The 16,476-nt window shown below is 36.7% G+C and overlaps 1 protein-coding gene across 1 annotated transcript in view; it reads right to left on the bottom strand.

Moving 5' to 3' along the window:
• The window catches only part of LOC148947362 (uncharacterized), a 73,628-nt gene extending 57,950 nt beyond the window's left edge, over nucleotides 1-15,678 (bottom strand). The window contains exon 1 of the mRNA XM_089095812.1: nucleotides 15,641-15,678. Coding sequence (XP_088951938.1) covers nucleotide 15,641 — 1 coding nt within the window. The 5' untranslated portion in view covers nucleotides 15,642-15,678. The remainder of the gene's footprint in view (nucleotides 1-15,640) is intronic.
• Nucleotides 15,679-16,476: the final 798 nt, after the last annotated feature.

Below are 16,476 nucleotides of genomic sequence, written 5' to 3'. Positions count from 1 at the left end.
AACTTCAAAAAACGCTCATTCGATTGGAAATTCAAAGTTCTAGCGCCCTTTTTAATAGTCGAAAGTGATTGGACGGCAACTAGCCCCCCCCCCCACGCCAATCATTTCCCCAAACACATCCAATAAAAACTTTGTGATAGTCATTTTGTTCAGCGTAGTTGATTTCCAGATAGAAAATATGTTTTTGTGGAAGACACTCCCCCACATCCCTCAAGGCAAGGGTTTTAAGTTTTGTCCCGGGGGCATATAAGGTTTTTAAAGAAGGTGTTGTCGTAGAAACTTCAAAAACAGCTCTTTCGATTGGAAATTGAAAGGGCTAGTGCCCTTTTTAATAGTCGAAAGTGATTGGAGGTCAACTAGCCCCCCTCCCCACGCCCATCAGTCCCCCAAACACATCCAATAAAAATTTTTAAATAACCCTTTTGCTCAGCGTAGTTGATTTCCAGATAGAAAATATATTTTTGACCAGGACACTCTCCCACAACCCTCAGGGCAAGGATTATAAGTTATGCCCTGGGGGCATATAAGGTTTTTATTGTTATGTTCGTCGTAGAATCTTGAAAAACGGCTCATTCGATTTGAAATTCAAAAACCTAGTACCCTTTTTAATAGTCGAAAGTGATTTGAGGGCAACTAACCCCCCTCTTACGACCACCTTTTCCTCAAACACATCCAATCAAAATATTTAGATAGCCATTTTATTCAACATAATTGAAAGTTTTGGAAATTAGGTCTTTAAGGATAACAGCCCCTCTCCTCACAGCCCTCAGGGCAAGGGTTGTAAGTTATGCCCTGGGGGCATATAAAGTTTTCATTGAAAGCGTTGTCATAGAAACTTCAAAATGGCTCATTCAACTGGAAATTGAAAGGACTAGTGCCTTTTTTAATAGTTGAAAGTGATTGGATAGCGACTAACGCCCCTCTCGCGCCCACTATTTTCCCAAACACATCGAATTAAAATTTTTAGATATCAATTTTATGCAGCGTAGTTGAAAGTTCTGGAAATTAGGTCTTTTAGGATGATAATCCCCCCAGAGCCCTCAGTGTAAGGGTTGTAAGTTATGCCCTGGGCCATATAAAGTTTTTATTGAAAGCGTTGTCGTAGAAACTTCAAAACGCTCATTCAATTGGAAATTGAAAGGGCTAGTGTCTAATTTAATAGTTGAATGTGATTGGATAGCGAATAACGCCTCTCTCACGCCCATCATTTTTCAAAACATATCCAATCAAAATTTTGAGATATCCATTTTGTTCATCGTAGTTGAACCTTCTGGAAGTTAGGTCTTTTAGGATGATAAACCCCACAGAGCCCTCAGTGCACGGGTTGTTAGTTATGCCGTGGGGGTATATAAGCTTTATATTGAAAGTTGTTGTATAAATCATAGGCAGCACGATCGCGCTACCTAAGTAAAGAACGGGGACACTCGAAAACGAGACAAGAAACGGGGACTAAGTAAAGAGGAGGACACTCCCCCACAACCCTCGGGGCAAGGGTTTTAAGTTATGCCCTGGGGGCATATAAGAACGATGTTGGCACAATGTATTATTTATTAATTTTTTCCTGTAGAGCAGGGCACTTCGTATCGAAGAAGTTGTCGTAGAAACTTCGAAAAGCCCTCGTTCAATTGGAAATTGGAATGGCTTGTGTTGGTTTTTTTAATAGTCGAAAGCGATTGGAAGACGACTAACACCCATTATACGCCCACCATTTCCACTAACACGTCCAATCAAAATTTTGAGATAGCCATTTTGTTCAGCGTAGTTGATTTCCAGATAGTAATTATATTTTTGAGGACAGTCCCCCACAGCCCTTAGGGCAAGGGTTGTAAATTATGCCTTGGGGGCATAAAAGATTTTTATAGAAGGCGTTGTCGTAGAAACTTTAAAAAAGGTTCATTCGATTCGAAATGCAAAGGGCTAGCACCCTTTTTAATAGTCGAAAGTGATAAGAGGGCAACTAAACCCACCTCTCACGCCCACTTTTTCCCCAAACACATCTAATCAAAACTTTGAAATAGCCATTTTATTCAACGTAGTTTTAAGTTCTGGAAATTAGTTCTTTGAGGATGACAACCCCCCCCCCTAGAGCCCACAGGGCAAAAGCTGCAATTTATGCCGAGGGGGTATATAAGATTTTTATATAACGCGTTGTCGTAAAAACTTCAAAAAGGACTCATTCGATTGGTAATTGAAATGGCTAGTGCCCTTTTTAATAGTCGAAAGTGATTGAAAGCAACTAACACCCCTGCCATGCCCACCATTTCTCCAAACACATCGGATAAAGATTTTGAGATAGCCATTTTGTTCCACGCTGTTAAAAGTTCAATAAACTATACCTTTGAGTATGACACTCCCCCCATAGTCTTCAGGAAAAGGGTTATAAGTTATGGCCTGGGGCATATAAGGTGTTTATTGAAATCTTTGTCGTAGAAACTTGAAAAAGGGCTCATTCGATTGGAAATTCAAAGGGCTAGTGCCCTTTTTAATAGTCAAAAGTGATTTGAAGGCAACTAACCCCCCTCTCACGCCCATCTTTTCTCCAAACACATCTAATCAATATTTTAGAGGGCCATTTTATTCAACGTAGTTGAAAGTTTTGGAAATTAGGTCTTTCAGGATGACAACCCCTCCCCCCCCCTCATCCCTCAGGGCAAGGGGTGTAAGTTATGCCCTGGGGGCGGATAAGGTTTTTATTGAAAGCGTAGAAACTTCAAAATGGTTCATTGAACTAGAAATTGAAAGGGCTAGTGCCTTTTCTAATAGTTGAAAGTGAATGGAGAGTGACTAACTCCCCTCTCACGCCCATCATTTTCCCAAACACGTCCAATCAAAATTTTGAGATATCCATTTTGTTCAACGTAGTTGAAAGTTCTGGAAAAAAGGTCTTGTAGGATGATAACCCCCTCGGTGGAAGTTGTTATAGAAATTTCAAAAAGGGCTCATTTGAATGGAAATTGAAATTGCCCTTTTTAATAGTCGAAAGTGAGTGGAGAGTAATTAACCCCCCTCTTACACCCACCATTTCCCCAAAAACATTCTATCAAAGTTTAGAGATATCCACTTTGTTCAAAGTAGTTGAAAATTCTGGAAATTATGTATTTAAGGATGACAAACCCCCAAGAGCCCCAAGGGCAAAGGTTGTAAGTTCTGCCCTGGGGGCTTATAACGTTTTTATAGATAGAATTGTCTTAAAACTTCAAAAGGGGCTCATTTAATTCAAAATTTAGAGGGCTAGTGCCCTTTGTAATAGTCGAAAGTGATTTGAGGGTAACTAACCCCCCTATCACGGCCACCATTCCTAGAAACATATCCAATCAAAATTTTCAGATAGCCATGTTTCTTAACGTAGTTGAAAGTTCGAGGAAATTTGGTCTTAGAGGATGACAACCACCCTAACAGATCTTAGGGTAAGGGTTGCAATTTATGCCCTTGGAGCATATAAGCTGTTTATAGAAAGCGTTGTCGTATCTAAAAAAGCTCATTCTATTGGAAATTGAAAGGCCTAGCGTCCTTTTTAATAGTCAAAAGTGATTGGAAGGCTTAACATTTTTATAGTATTAATTAAAAAAAACTTTCTGAAAAATAAGTTTTTAAAATAAAATTAAAGGCAATTTTAAACTTAAGATCATTATATACAAATACATTTTAAAATTAAAACTCAAAACGACCAGAAAATAACTATTAAAGAATAAATGAAACCCAAAATGAACAGAAATTAAATAAACAATCATAGCAAAAAACATACAACAAGTAATAATATAAATGAATAAATAGATCTTAAAGCGAGTAATGCTTAGATTGAATATGAAAATCAAGCTTAAAACAAAAAAATATTTTGCTATTAAAGTATGAATGAAACTTAAAACGAATAGAAATTAAATAAACAATCAATGCGAACAAACATACAATATATATTAATGTAAATAAATAAATAAATAAATCTTAAAACGAGTGAGAACTTAAACTGAATATGCAAATCAAGTTTGAATCGAATAAAAATAACTACAAACAATAGTTTAGGTATCGCCTCACTGCAGAAGCCTAAAACCTACTGCGTCATTGGCGCCTTACTGAAAACTATATGAGTCTTGAACAGTCTTGGAAAGTATAAACAAAATCAAATTGAATATTAGATATATAATGATATTAATTGTTGAAAGATCCATTAGTTCAAGATTTTTTTTCACTGGAATTTTTATTTTAATTTTCAATGCTGTAAGAACTGGAAAATAATAAATTTGTAATATACGAGTAATTTGTTTTCAGTGAAGCGCCAATGGCGTAGAATGCTTTAGGTTTTTACAGTTAAAGAAGGGGGCAGTATCCAAATTTTGTTTGTAGTTAAACTATATTTGTCTTAACGAATCTTGGAAAGAACTAAGAAATTAAACTGAATATTTGATGTGTTTTTCAAAATTTTACTATAATTTTAATATTTATTTTCAATATTAAGTACAAAAGAAAACATTTGTAATATAATTCGTTTTCAGTAAAGCGCCAATGACGAAGTAGGTTCTAGGCTTCTGCAGTGAGGCAATACCTAAACTCTTATTTGTAGTTATTTTTCTTCGATTCAAACTTGATTTGCATATTCAATTTAAGTTTCACTCGTTTTAAGATTTATTTTTTTATTTATTTGCATTAATATATATTGTATGTTTGTTCGCATTGATTGTTTGTTTAATTTATGTTCGTTTGAAGTTTCGTTTAATAGCAAAATATTATTTTAATAGCAAAATATTTTTTGTTTAAGCTTGATTTTCATATTAAATCTAAGCATTATTCGCTTTAAGATCTATTTATTCATTTATATTATTACTTGTTGTATGTTTTTTGCTATGATTGTTTATTTAATTTCTTTAATTTTTCTTCGTTTTTGATTGAAAAAAGTTTCAAGTTTTTATGGCATGAGGGGCGGGGGGAGGTTGCTTACTGTCCAATTATTCTTGACTTTAAAAACCGGATCTAGAACTTTCAATTTAAATCGAATGAGGCTTTTTTTATAGTCTATACGATTACCTCTTTGATAAAAACCTTATATATGAACAATAGACGGCTTGTATAGCTTGTGGACAGCGATTGACAACAATGAATGGATTGAAAAAATAGCTCCAATAAGGGGGTTTTGACCATTTCACTTGCTGACACAAAGGGATCACGACTGTTTGGAATTGACCTTAATGGGATTTGTGTGCCAAAGCAATTTTGCATCTATCACAGATTTTGTATTTTAACCATATAATTGGATAATAATAATAGATTTAGAATGTGTTCTTCCCATACAAAACTTTACCTTATTAAAGTCTTTGGGGAGGGGGTGGCGTACACGGCATAAAGAAGAAAACTTTAGCGTAGACAGTAGGAGAGGGGGAGGGGTAAATTGGAGACTCATCCAATACGGGGTGGAACTTCACTTATCTCCTCCGTTCCCGATTTAGGAGAATAGACAAACTCATTGGGCTGAAGAAAGATTGTTGGACCGTTTGAGTTGTGAAGGACGTTAAAATATTCAAAAATACTTTATATTTTCAGTTATTGCAGGATTGATTTCATAGATTGTAAAATGGTGAGCCCCCTGGGCCATCATTTGGGTGAACCTCAACTCATATATGTTATTTTGAGTTATACTTTTATCGCATTGCGTTCATTTTTAAGCCTTGAGATAAAAACTGAAACCTTAGCGTAGACAGTGGTGAGGGGAAGTCTCCCACCTCGCAAGCATAATTGAGCAGCCACAGAGAAAGTAATACAACTGAAAATAATCTGTCTTTTGAAAATGTCATTTTCCAAAAAAAACAAACAACATCGTCTAAAGAAACCTGAAGTGGTATCTCTGACATTTCTGTTGATTCTTTATTCCCGTTACTTTCAGATGAAAAATTTAGAATATTATAGAATGGGTTTAGTCGTCCTTTCCCTCAATAATTCAAATTTGTAAAATCCACCCCGGGAAATTCCCCCCCTCAAAGAACATTTTCTTTTCCTGCTGATAATTTCCCCGCGTTAAATTTCACCCAGCAAACATTTATTTATGTAATTTATTTATTAAGTTACATTAATACCAGCACTAAATTTATTTATTAATTTACTTTAATATCTATTATATGATTGTTTGCATTGATTGTCTATTTAATGATTGTTTGATTGTTTATATGCCCCCAGGGCATAACTTACAACACCTACCCCCGGGCCCTGGTGGGCTGTAACGACACCGGAGTTTTTTGTTATCAGAACTTTGAACTATTTTAACAAAATGTCTATCTCAAAATTTTTATCTGATGCATTTAGGGAGTGGAGGAGGGGGGGCTAGTTACCCTCCAATCTCTTTTGACTCTTAAAAAAAGGACAAGAACTTTCAATTTCCCATCAAATGAGCCCTCTCCAAAGTTTTTATGAGCATCCATTCCATAAGAAATAAAATGAAGGATTCGGAGAATCCTTAAATTACAACCCTTGCCTTGAGGGCTGAGGGGGAGTTGTCATCCTCAAAGACCTAATTTTCAGAACTTAAAACTACGTTTAATAAAATGGCTGTCTCAAAATTCTGATTGGATGTGTTTGGGGAAAAGGTGGGCGTGAGAGGGGGGTCAGTCGCCCTCAAGTAACTTTCGACTATTAAAAAGGGCACTAGCCCTTTGAATTTCCAATCGAATGAGCCTTTTTTGAAGTTTCTACGACACCGCCTTCTATAAAAACCTTATATGCCCCCAGGGTAGAACTTAAAACCCTTGCCTTGAGGGTTGTGGGGGAGTGTCCTCCTCAAAAACATATTTTCTATCTGAAAATCAACTATGTTGAACAAAATGGCTATCTCAAAAATTTTGATTGGATTTTTTGGGAGAATGATGGGCGTGGGGGGCTAGTTGCCCTCCAATCACTTTCGACTATTAAAAAGGGCACTAGCCCTTTGAATTTCCAATTGAATGTGCCTGTTTTGAAGTTTCTACGACAACGCCTTCTATAAAAATCTTATATGCCCCCAGGGTATAACTTAAAACCCTTGTCCCAAGTGTTGTGGGGGAGTGTCCTCCTCAAAAACATATTTTCTATCTTGAAATCAGCTACGCTGAACAAAATGGATATCTCAAAATTTTGATGGGATGTGTTTGAGGGACTGATGGGCGTGGGGTTGCCCTCCAATCCCTTACGAATATTAAAAAGGGCACAAGCCCTTTGAATTTTTAATATAATGAGCCTTTTTTGAAGTTTCTACGAAAACGCCTTCTATAAAAACCTTATATGCCCCCAGGGCATAACTTAAAACCCTTGTCCTGAGGGTTGTGAGGGATTGCCCTCCTCAAAAATATATTTTCTATCTTGAAATGAAAGACGCTGAACAAAATGGCACTCTCACTATTTTGAGTGGATATGTTTGGGGGAATGATTGGAGTGGGGGGCTAGTTGCACTCCAATCGCTTTCGGCTATTGATACGGACACTAGCATTTTGAAGTTCCAATAGAATGAGCCTGTTTTGAAATTTTTATGAAAACACCTTCTCTAAAAACCTTAAATGCCCCTAGGGCATAACTTAAAACCCTTGCCCTCAGCGTTGTGGGGAGTTTCCTTCTCAAAAATATATTATCTATCTGCAAATCAACTACGCTTAACAAAATGGCTATCTCAAAATTTTAAAGGGATGTGTTTGGGGGAATGATGGGCGTGGGGGGGGGCTAGTTGCCCACCAATCACTTTCGACTATTAAAATGGGCACTAGCCCATTGAATTTCTAATAGAATGAGCCTTTTTTGAAGTTTCTATGACAACGTCTTCTATAAAAGCATTATATGCCCCCAGGGCATAACTTAAAACCCTTGCCCTGAGGGTTGTGGGGGAGTTCCCTCTTCAAAAAGAAATTTTCTATCTGGAAATCAATTACGCTGAATAAAACGGCTATCTCAAAATTTTGATTGGCTGTGTTTGGGGGATTGATGGGTGTGGTGGGGGCTAGTTGCCCACCAATCACTTTTGACTATTAAAAAGGGGACTAGCCCATTGAATTTCTAATAGAATGAGCCTTTTTTGAAGTTTCTACGACAACGCCTTCTATAAAAACCTTATATGCCCCCAGGACATAACTTAAAACCCTTGTCCTGAGGGTTGTGGGGGATTTTCCTCCTCAAAAATATGTTTTCTATCTGGAAATCAACTACGCTGAACAAAATGAATATATCAAAATTTTAATTGGATGTTTTTGGGAAATTATGGGAGTGGGGGGGCTAGTTGCCCTCCAATCATTTTCTACTATTAAAAAGGGCACTAGTCCTTTGAATTTCCAATCGAATGAGCCTGTTTTGAAGTTTCTATGACAACGCCTTCTATATAATCCTTTTATACCCTGAGGGCAAAACTTAAAACCCTCAAAACTCTCAACATTTTGATTGGATGTTTTTGGGGGAATGATGGGAGTGGGGTGGGGGCTAGTTGCCCTCCAATCACTTTTGACTATTAAAAAGGGCACTAGCCCTTTGAATTTCTAATCGAATGAGCCTTTTTTGAAGTTTCTACGACACCGCCTTCTATAAAAATCTTATATGCCCCCAGGGCATAACTTAAAACCCTTGCCTTGAGGGTTGTGGGGGAGTGTCCTCCTCAAAAACATATTTTCTATCTGAAAATCAACTACGTGGAACAAAATGGCTATCTCAAAATTTTGATTGGATTTTTTTGGGAGAATGATGGGCGTGGGGGGGCTAGTTGCCCTCCAATCACTTTCGACTATTAAAAAGGGCACTAGCCCTTTGAATTTCCAATTGAATGTGCCTGTTTTGAAGTTTTTACGACAACGCCTTCTATAAAAATCTTATATGCCCCCAGGGTATAACTTAAAACCCTTGTCCCAAGTGTTGTGGGGGAGTGTCCTCCTCAAAAACATATTTTCTATCTTGAAATCAGCTACGCTGAACAAAATGGATATCTCAAAATTTTGATTGGATGTGTTTGAGGGACTGATGGGCGTGGGGTTGCCCTCCAATCCCTTACGAATATTAAAAAGGGCACAAGCCCTTTGAATTTTTAATATAATGAGCCTTTTTTGAAGTTTCTACGAAAACGCCTTCTATAAAAACCTTATATGCCCCCAGGGCCTAACTTAAAACCCTTGTCCTAAGGGTTGTGAGGGAGTGCCCTCCTCAAAAATATATTTTCTATCTTGAAATGAACTCCGCTGAACAAAATGGCTCTCTCAAACTTTTGATTGGATGTGTTTGGGGGAATGATTGGAGTGGGGGGCTAGTTGCCCTCCCATCACTTTCGACTATTAAAAAGGGCACTATCCCTTTGAATTCCAAACGAATGACCCCTTTTTGAAGTTTCTACGACAACACCTTCCATAAAGACCTCATATGCCCCCAGGTCATAACTTAACACCCTTGCCCTGAGGGTTGTGGGGAGTTTCCTTCTCAAAAATATATTATCTATCTGGAAATCAACTACGCTGAACAAAATGGCTATCTCAAAATTTTAAATGGATGTGTTTGGGGGAATGATGGGCGGGGGGGGGGGGGCTAGTTGCCCACCAATCACTTTCGACTATTAAAATGGGCACTAGCCCATTGAATTTCTAATAGAATGAGCCTTTTTTGAAGTTTCTACGACAACTCCTTCTATAATAACCTTATATGCCCCCAGGGCATAACTTAAAACCCTTGCCCTGAGGGTTGTGGGAGAGTCTCCTCCTCAAAAACGTATTTTATATCTGGAAATCAACTACGCTGAACAAAATGGCTATCTCAAAATTTTGATTGGATGTGTTTGGGGGAATGATGGGCGTGGAGGGGGCTAGTTGCCCACCAATCACTTTTGACTATTAAAATGGGCACTAGCCCATTGAATTTCCAATAGAATGAGCCTTTTTTGAAGTTTCTACGACAACGCCTTCTATAAAAACCTTATATGCCCCCAGGACAGAACTTAAAACCCTTGTCCTGAGGGTTGTGGGGGATTTTCCTCCTCAAAAATATGTTTTCTATCTGGAAATCAACTACGCTGAACAAAATGAATATCTCAAAATTTTAATTGGATGTTTTGGGGAAATTATGGGAGTGGGGGGGCTAGTTGCCCTCCAATCATTTTCTACTATTAAAAAGGGCACTAGTCCTTTGAATTTCAAATCGAATGAGCCTGTTTTGAAGTTTCTATGACAACGCCTTCTATATAAGCCTTTTATACCCTGAGGGCAAAACTTAAAACCCTCAAAACTCTCAACATTTTGATTGGATGTGGTTGGGGGAATGTTGGGAGTGGGGAGGGGGCTAGTTGCCCTCCAATCACTTTCGACTATTAAAAAGGGCACTAGCCCTTTGAATTTCCAATAGAATGAGCCTTTTTTGAAGTTTCTACGACAACGCCTTCTATAAAACCTTATATGCCCCCAGGGCATAACTTAAAACCCTTGTCCTAAGGGTTTTGGGGGAGTTTCCTCCTCAAAAACATATTTTCTATCTGGAAATCAACTATGCTGAACAAAATGGCTATCTCCAAATTTGGATTGAATGTGTTTGGGGGAATGATTGGCGTGGGGGGGGGCTAGTTGACCTCCAATCACTTTCGACTATTAAAAAAGGCAATAGCTCTTTGAATTTCTAATAGAATGAGCCTTTTTTGAAGTTTCTACGACAACACCTTCTAAAAAAACCTTTAATGCCCCCAGGGCATAACTTAAAACCCTTCTCCCGAGGGTTGTGGGGGATTGTCCTCCTCAAAAATATGTTTTCTATGTGGAAACAAACGACGCTGAACAAAATGGCTATCTCAAAATTTTAATTGGTTTTGTTTGGGGGAATGACGGGCAGGGGAGGGGGCTAGTTGCCCTCCAATCACTTTCGACTATTAAAAAGGGCACTAGCCTTTTGAATTTACAATCGAAAGAGCCATTTTTGAAGTTTCTACGACAACGCCTTCTATAAAAACCTTATATGCCCCCAGGGAATAACTGAAAACCCTTGTCCTAAGGGTTGTGGGGGAGTTCCCTCCTCAAAAACATATTTTCTATCTGGAAATCAACTATGCTGAACAAAATAGCTACCTCAAATTTTGATTGGATGTGTTTGGGGGAATGATGGGCGTGGGGGGGGGGCTTGTTGCCCTCCAAAAACTTACGACTATTCAAAAGGGCACAAGCCGTTTGAATTTCTAATAGAATGAGCCTTTTTTGAAGTTTCTACGACAACTCCTTCTATAAAAAACATATATGCCCCCAGGGCATATCTTAAAACCCATGTCCTGAGGGTTGTGGGGGATTTTCCTCCTCAAAAATATGTTTTCTATCTGGAAACCAACTACACTGAACAAAATGGCTATCTCAAAATTTTAATTGAATGTGTTTGGGGGAATGATGGGAGTGGGGGGGCTAGTTGCCCTCCAATCACTTTCGACTATTAAAAAGGGCACTAGCCTTTTGAATTTCCAATCAAATTAGCCTTTTTTGAAGTTTCTACGACAACGCCTTCTATAAAAGCCTTATATGCTCCGAGGGCATAACTTAAAACCCTTGCCCTGAGGGTTGTGGGGGGTGTCCTCCTCAAAAATATATTTTCTATCTGGAAATCAACTACGCTGAACAAAATGGCTATCTCAAAATTTTGATTGGATGTGTTTGGGGAATGATGCGCGTGGGGGGGGGGGGGGCTATTTGCCGTCCAATCATTTTCGACTATTAAGAAGGGCACTAGAACTCTCAATTTCCAACCGAATGAGCCCCCTTTGAATTTTCTACGACGATCCCTTCCATATAAAGTGCCTCTGGGGAAAAAAATAAAACATTGGAGCCACATGGCCTTTACTATAGGCAAAGCTACAGCGTTGCCTCTGAAAGATTGAATTGGGTACAATGTATTATTTTTTGTTGTTTTTGTTGCTTAGACCAGGACAGTTCGTATCGAAGGAGTTGTCGTGGGAAGTTTGAAAAGGGCTCATTCGATTGAAAACAGAAAGGGCTGATGCCCTTCCTGATAGTCGAAAGTGATTTGAGGACAACTAATCCCCCTTCCACTCCCACCCTCCCACGCCCACCCTCCCTCGCCAACCCTCCCGTTTTACTCTTAAAATTTAGCCAAATCAAAATGGCGTAAGTGTATCCAAGCTATCAAAGAAAGTAAACAGATTTTTGGCGAATAGTATCAAGTTTTCAATTTCAGGTCAACTAGAGGAGGTATGGAACTAAATAAAACAGTACTATTTTTTTCCAGATTTTTAAAAGGGTGTATGTTGTTAAAAATTGCTTAAATTTTTTCTCCGGCATACAAATAGCAGGCCAAACTAGTTTTAAAAAACGAAAAGATTTAAAATGTTATTTTTTTCCCCTGACAACACTAAGTCAATATAAAACGAACAAAAATTAATTAAAAAAACTTTTTCCACAAAATAATTTTTCAAAGAAAAGTAAAGAGCTCCATTAAACAAAAAATTAGCAAAAATAAAATCAAATAATTTACCAAGCGTGAAACTACCACAAATCAGCATCGATAAATAAATGAAATCCAAAACGAACAGAAATTACAATAATTATTAGAGTCAACTCAAAAGGAGCAGAAACTAACTTAAGTTGGGCGCACAACCTCTATGCCTTCCCAAGGCCAGAACCAAATTTGCACACTACTGTAAAAATATAAATGTTTTTACTTTTATAGCTTTAATAAATCAAATAATATTAACATTTTGATTACTAAATCTCAGTATATGTAAATTAAACTGACAATGCACATTCATTTGTATTTTCTACTTATCGATGCTGATTTGTAGTAGTTTCACACTTGTTAGATTATTTGATTTTACTTTTGCTCATTTTTTGTTTAATAGAGTTCGTTACTTTTCTTTGAAAAACTTATTTTTCGGAAAAAGTTTTTTAATTTAATCAGTTAAATAAAACTTGTTTTTTTTATTTAATACTAGCTAAGGTACCGTCTGCATTGGCATTGTGGCTTGCCTGAGTTGGCGAATAATCGTAATGAGGATCCTTGATTTTGGGGTACTAGCCTCAGAAAGGTTAATAATTGTATTAAAATAAATTGGAATACTTTAACTTTTTGGCATTTCTGTTTCTGCCAATTGCAGGTTTTAAAAGATATTTTCTTTGAACACGATGAAGACAGAGGGTCTTCTCAGGGCTTCATACATCGGAGATAATTATAAGAGAGCATCTTTGCGCGAATAAAGACAAGGCAAAACGATATCGCCGAAGTCATCCAATGAAGGGGAAATACACCTCCTTTTAACCCCTTCAGCCTTTTTAACCTATTTAAACTTTTTAGTTCTTTTTTTAACTTTCATCCCTTTAACCTATTCAAACCGTTAAGCTCTTTAGCTGATTTGCTCTGTTTAACCCGTTTAAGATTTTTTTTTTACCCATTTAACACTTTAATACTTTCTAACAATTTAACCTACTTTAGATCAACATGGCCCTTTCAACATGTTATACCTTTTTAACTCTTTTTACCAGTTTAACCCCCTTTAACCGTTTCACTCTTTTTTTGCAACTAAAAGTTTTGTAACGAATTGCTATTGATATTTTCTGTAAGTTTAGAAAATATTGTTAATGTTTCAAATTTGAAAAAAATCTCCTATCTTTAAGAAATCTTTACTTGGAACTCTCATAACTTTTTTTGTTACAGGAAGTAATAGAACATTCGTTTCTAAAAAATGTATATGATTCAAATAAATATGAAATATGTACATTTCTAAAAAAATGTGCATGTTTCATCAAAAACCCACTCCCCAAACACCTCATCACCACCCTTTTAGACCATTGTGCAAGAAATACTCTATTTTCTCTTCATTTTTGGATATTAGTCAAGATTTTTATCATATTTTTTGCTTTTGAATATGTTTACCTTCATTGGAGCTGTATCATTGATATTTCCCATACATCTTTATCATAAATTATTTTTCCAAGACTTTCATATTTTAAAAAAAATCACCTGTTAAATTTATGAATTTCTACTGATAATTTATTTCAATGTGTGATAAACAAATGCTTTTTTTCTAAACTTTTCCAGTGGAAACATTTTTGGTATGCGGCTTTTAGAAGATCTGCGCATGTCCCTACTAAATAAAACATACACTGTTACAAAGTGAAACTATTTTCTTTTTTCTTAGAAATGTAATTTGAATAACAATTACATCCCCCTCCCATGACCTCAATACTTGGCTTCTAGAAAATATTATGAAAAATCGTTTTTCCCCTCATTTTGAAAATGGGCTGATGTTTTCTTGACATATTTTCCAATTTAACCCTTGTGTTTCATAAGACGCTCTTAAAGAATTGGTACAAAATTCAAACTTTAGTGTAAAGAGTGAGGTTTTGACGAGGAGGCACCCCCCTTCATATACGTAATAATTTCTGTTTGTTTTAAGTTTTAATGTTGCTCCTTAGTTTCAGTTGATAAAACTTGTATTGTTCTATTTAATTTCTGATCGTTTTTTAAATAATCCCAGGAAATTTGACCCCACCTCCACGGACAAATACTCTCCACACGGAAACATCCTCTAGACACTTCGATCCCGATGAATTTTTACCCGGGACAATTATCCTTAACAGCTCCACTCGTAAAATTAAGACAGAATAGAGAAAGTAAGATATAAAAATAATTTTGTATAGGAATTCTTGCAAACTACCTCATTGTATAATTTCTCCTCAAAAGTTCACCCCTTCAAAGTTCCCTCCCCAAGGAAAAATCCGCCGTGGAAAAACCCTCAGCAGAAAATTTGTCGCCCCCCTCACTCTAAAATGTATGCATGCTTCCCAATAACTTATACAATGCATAAAAAATGGACAAATTTCATAGCTTAAAGACCTTTCCCCTGAGGCTAGGGGGAGGTAATTTTATATCTAAAGGCATAGTTATTGGGCCTTTCAACTATGATGAGCAAAATGGCTTTCTCAAAGTTTTGATCGGACACTTTTGGGGAAAAAAGCTGCGAGGAAGGGGGCCTCGTCACCCTCCAATATAGTTGGTCACTTGATAAGGGCACTAGAACTTTTAATTTCCGTCCAAATGAGCCCTCTCATGATATTCTAGAACCACTGGGTCGATATGATCACCCCTGGGGAAATAAATTAAATAAACACGCATCCGTGATCTTTCCTCTGGCAATAAATAAAAAATTCCAATTTTTGCAGATAGGAGCTTGAAACCTCTGCAGTAGCGTTCTCTGATACGCTGAATCTGATGGTGTTATTTTAAGATACGTTAACATTCCATGGCTTTTAGGGAGTGTTTCCCCCTTCTTTCGAAAATAAGGGATTTTTTTCTGGCTTCTAGCTTTTAATAGGTAAGACTAAACTTAATGAGAATTATATATTTGAAAGTAGCATAAAAATTTGATTCTTTTGATATATATAGCCTATTGGTATCAAAATTCCTTTTTTTATAGTTTCGGTTACAATTGAGCTGGGTCGCTCCTTACTTACAATTTGTTACCACGAACTGTTTGAAACTGCTAAATTAAGAATATAATAGTAACAGTACACTGTTGCTATTATAGTGTGTCTTCCTTAGAAGTAGCCTTCATAAAAGACCACCGATAAAACGGAAAAGATTTTCGGAAAATAATTCTAAAGCACAATAAAAAACAGAAAATACTTTTCTTAGAAAATTACATAAAAGACAAAAAAGGCTATACCGAAAAGAGAGAACAACTCACTTTTAATTATCAGATTTAGTAACTTCCGCTAAGTGACTTGCCTCTCGAAGAGCGGTTGACATACTACCACTAATTAGGAGTTGATAGATTGTAGATACCACTGTGGTCGTGCTTTGCAAACAAGTCATCAGATTTCCCAGGTTCCGTAGGTTGTCACAACAAGATAGGGTGGCCGGGTAGGATTTCAAGCTTCTGATTAATTAGATATTTACGGTTTTCAAGCAACAGCGTTATTATGTTCAAATCTGATTTGAAAATCATAAGTCTGAACAAGGGGATAAATCTGATCTGCGGACAATAAATCTATGTTGGGACATCTGTCTCAAATTTTAAGTACATGATTATTTTTATATTGAAATCAATCTTCTTTTCATATTTTCTGACACTATGAAAAAGTACATTTACTAGAAAACTTCCGTTTCCACTAACAAATTTTAAGTAACAAAAACCATCAGAAATTAAAAAAAAAATTCAACTCAAAGTAAGGAGCAAAATTAAAACGAACAGAAATTATTCTGTGTATGAGGGAGACTGTTTCCTACTTTCTCCCACACTCGTTTTGCTGAAACTTTCTCCCTCACTCGTACTGCTGAAAAACAAGGGCCTTTGAATGGGATTATAAAGCTTTAAAGCACTGATAAACTTTCACGTACTGAGTGAGGTGTTGCGGAGGTGGCTGCCCTAATCATATACGGAATACTTTCTGTTCGTTTTGAGCTTTAGTCCTTACATTCAAGTTTCTCCTTACTTTCAGTTGAAAAAGTTAAATTTTTCTATAAATTGAAACATAAAACTAAATTAAATGACAATGAGTAAAACAGTAAAACTTAAAACCA

The sequence above is a fragment of the Artemia sp. Qi Xiang Cuo genome, chromosome 10, assembly GCF_049724085.1.
Source record: "Artemia sp. Qi Xiang Cuo chromosome 10, ASM4972408v1, whole genome shotgun sequence".
Lineage (NCBI taxonomy): Eukaryota > Metazoa > Arthropoda > Branchiopoda > Anostraca > Artemiidae > Artemia > Artemia sp. Qi Xiang Cuo.
Note: the sequence above shows the minus strand (reverse complement) of the source record. Positions and strands in the feature narration are given on the sequence as shown.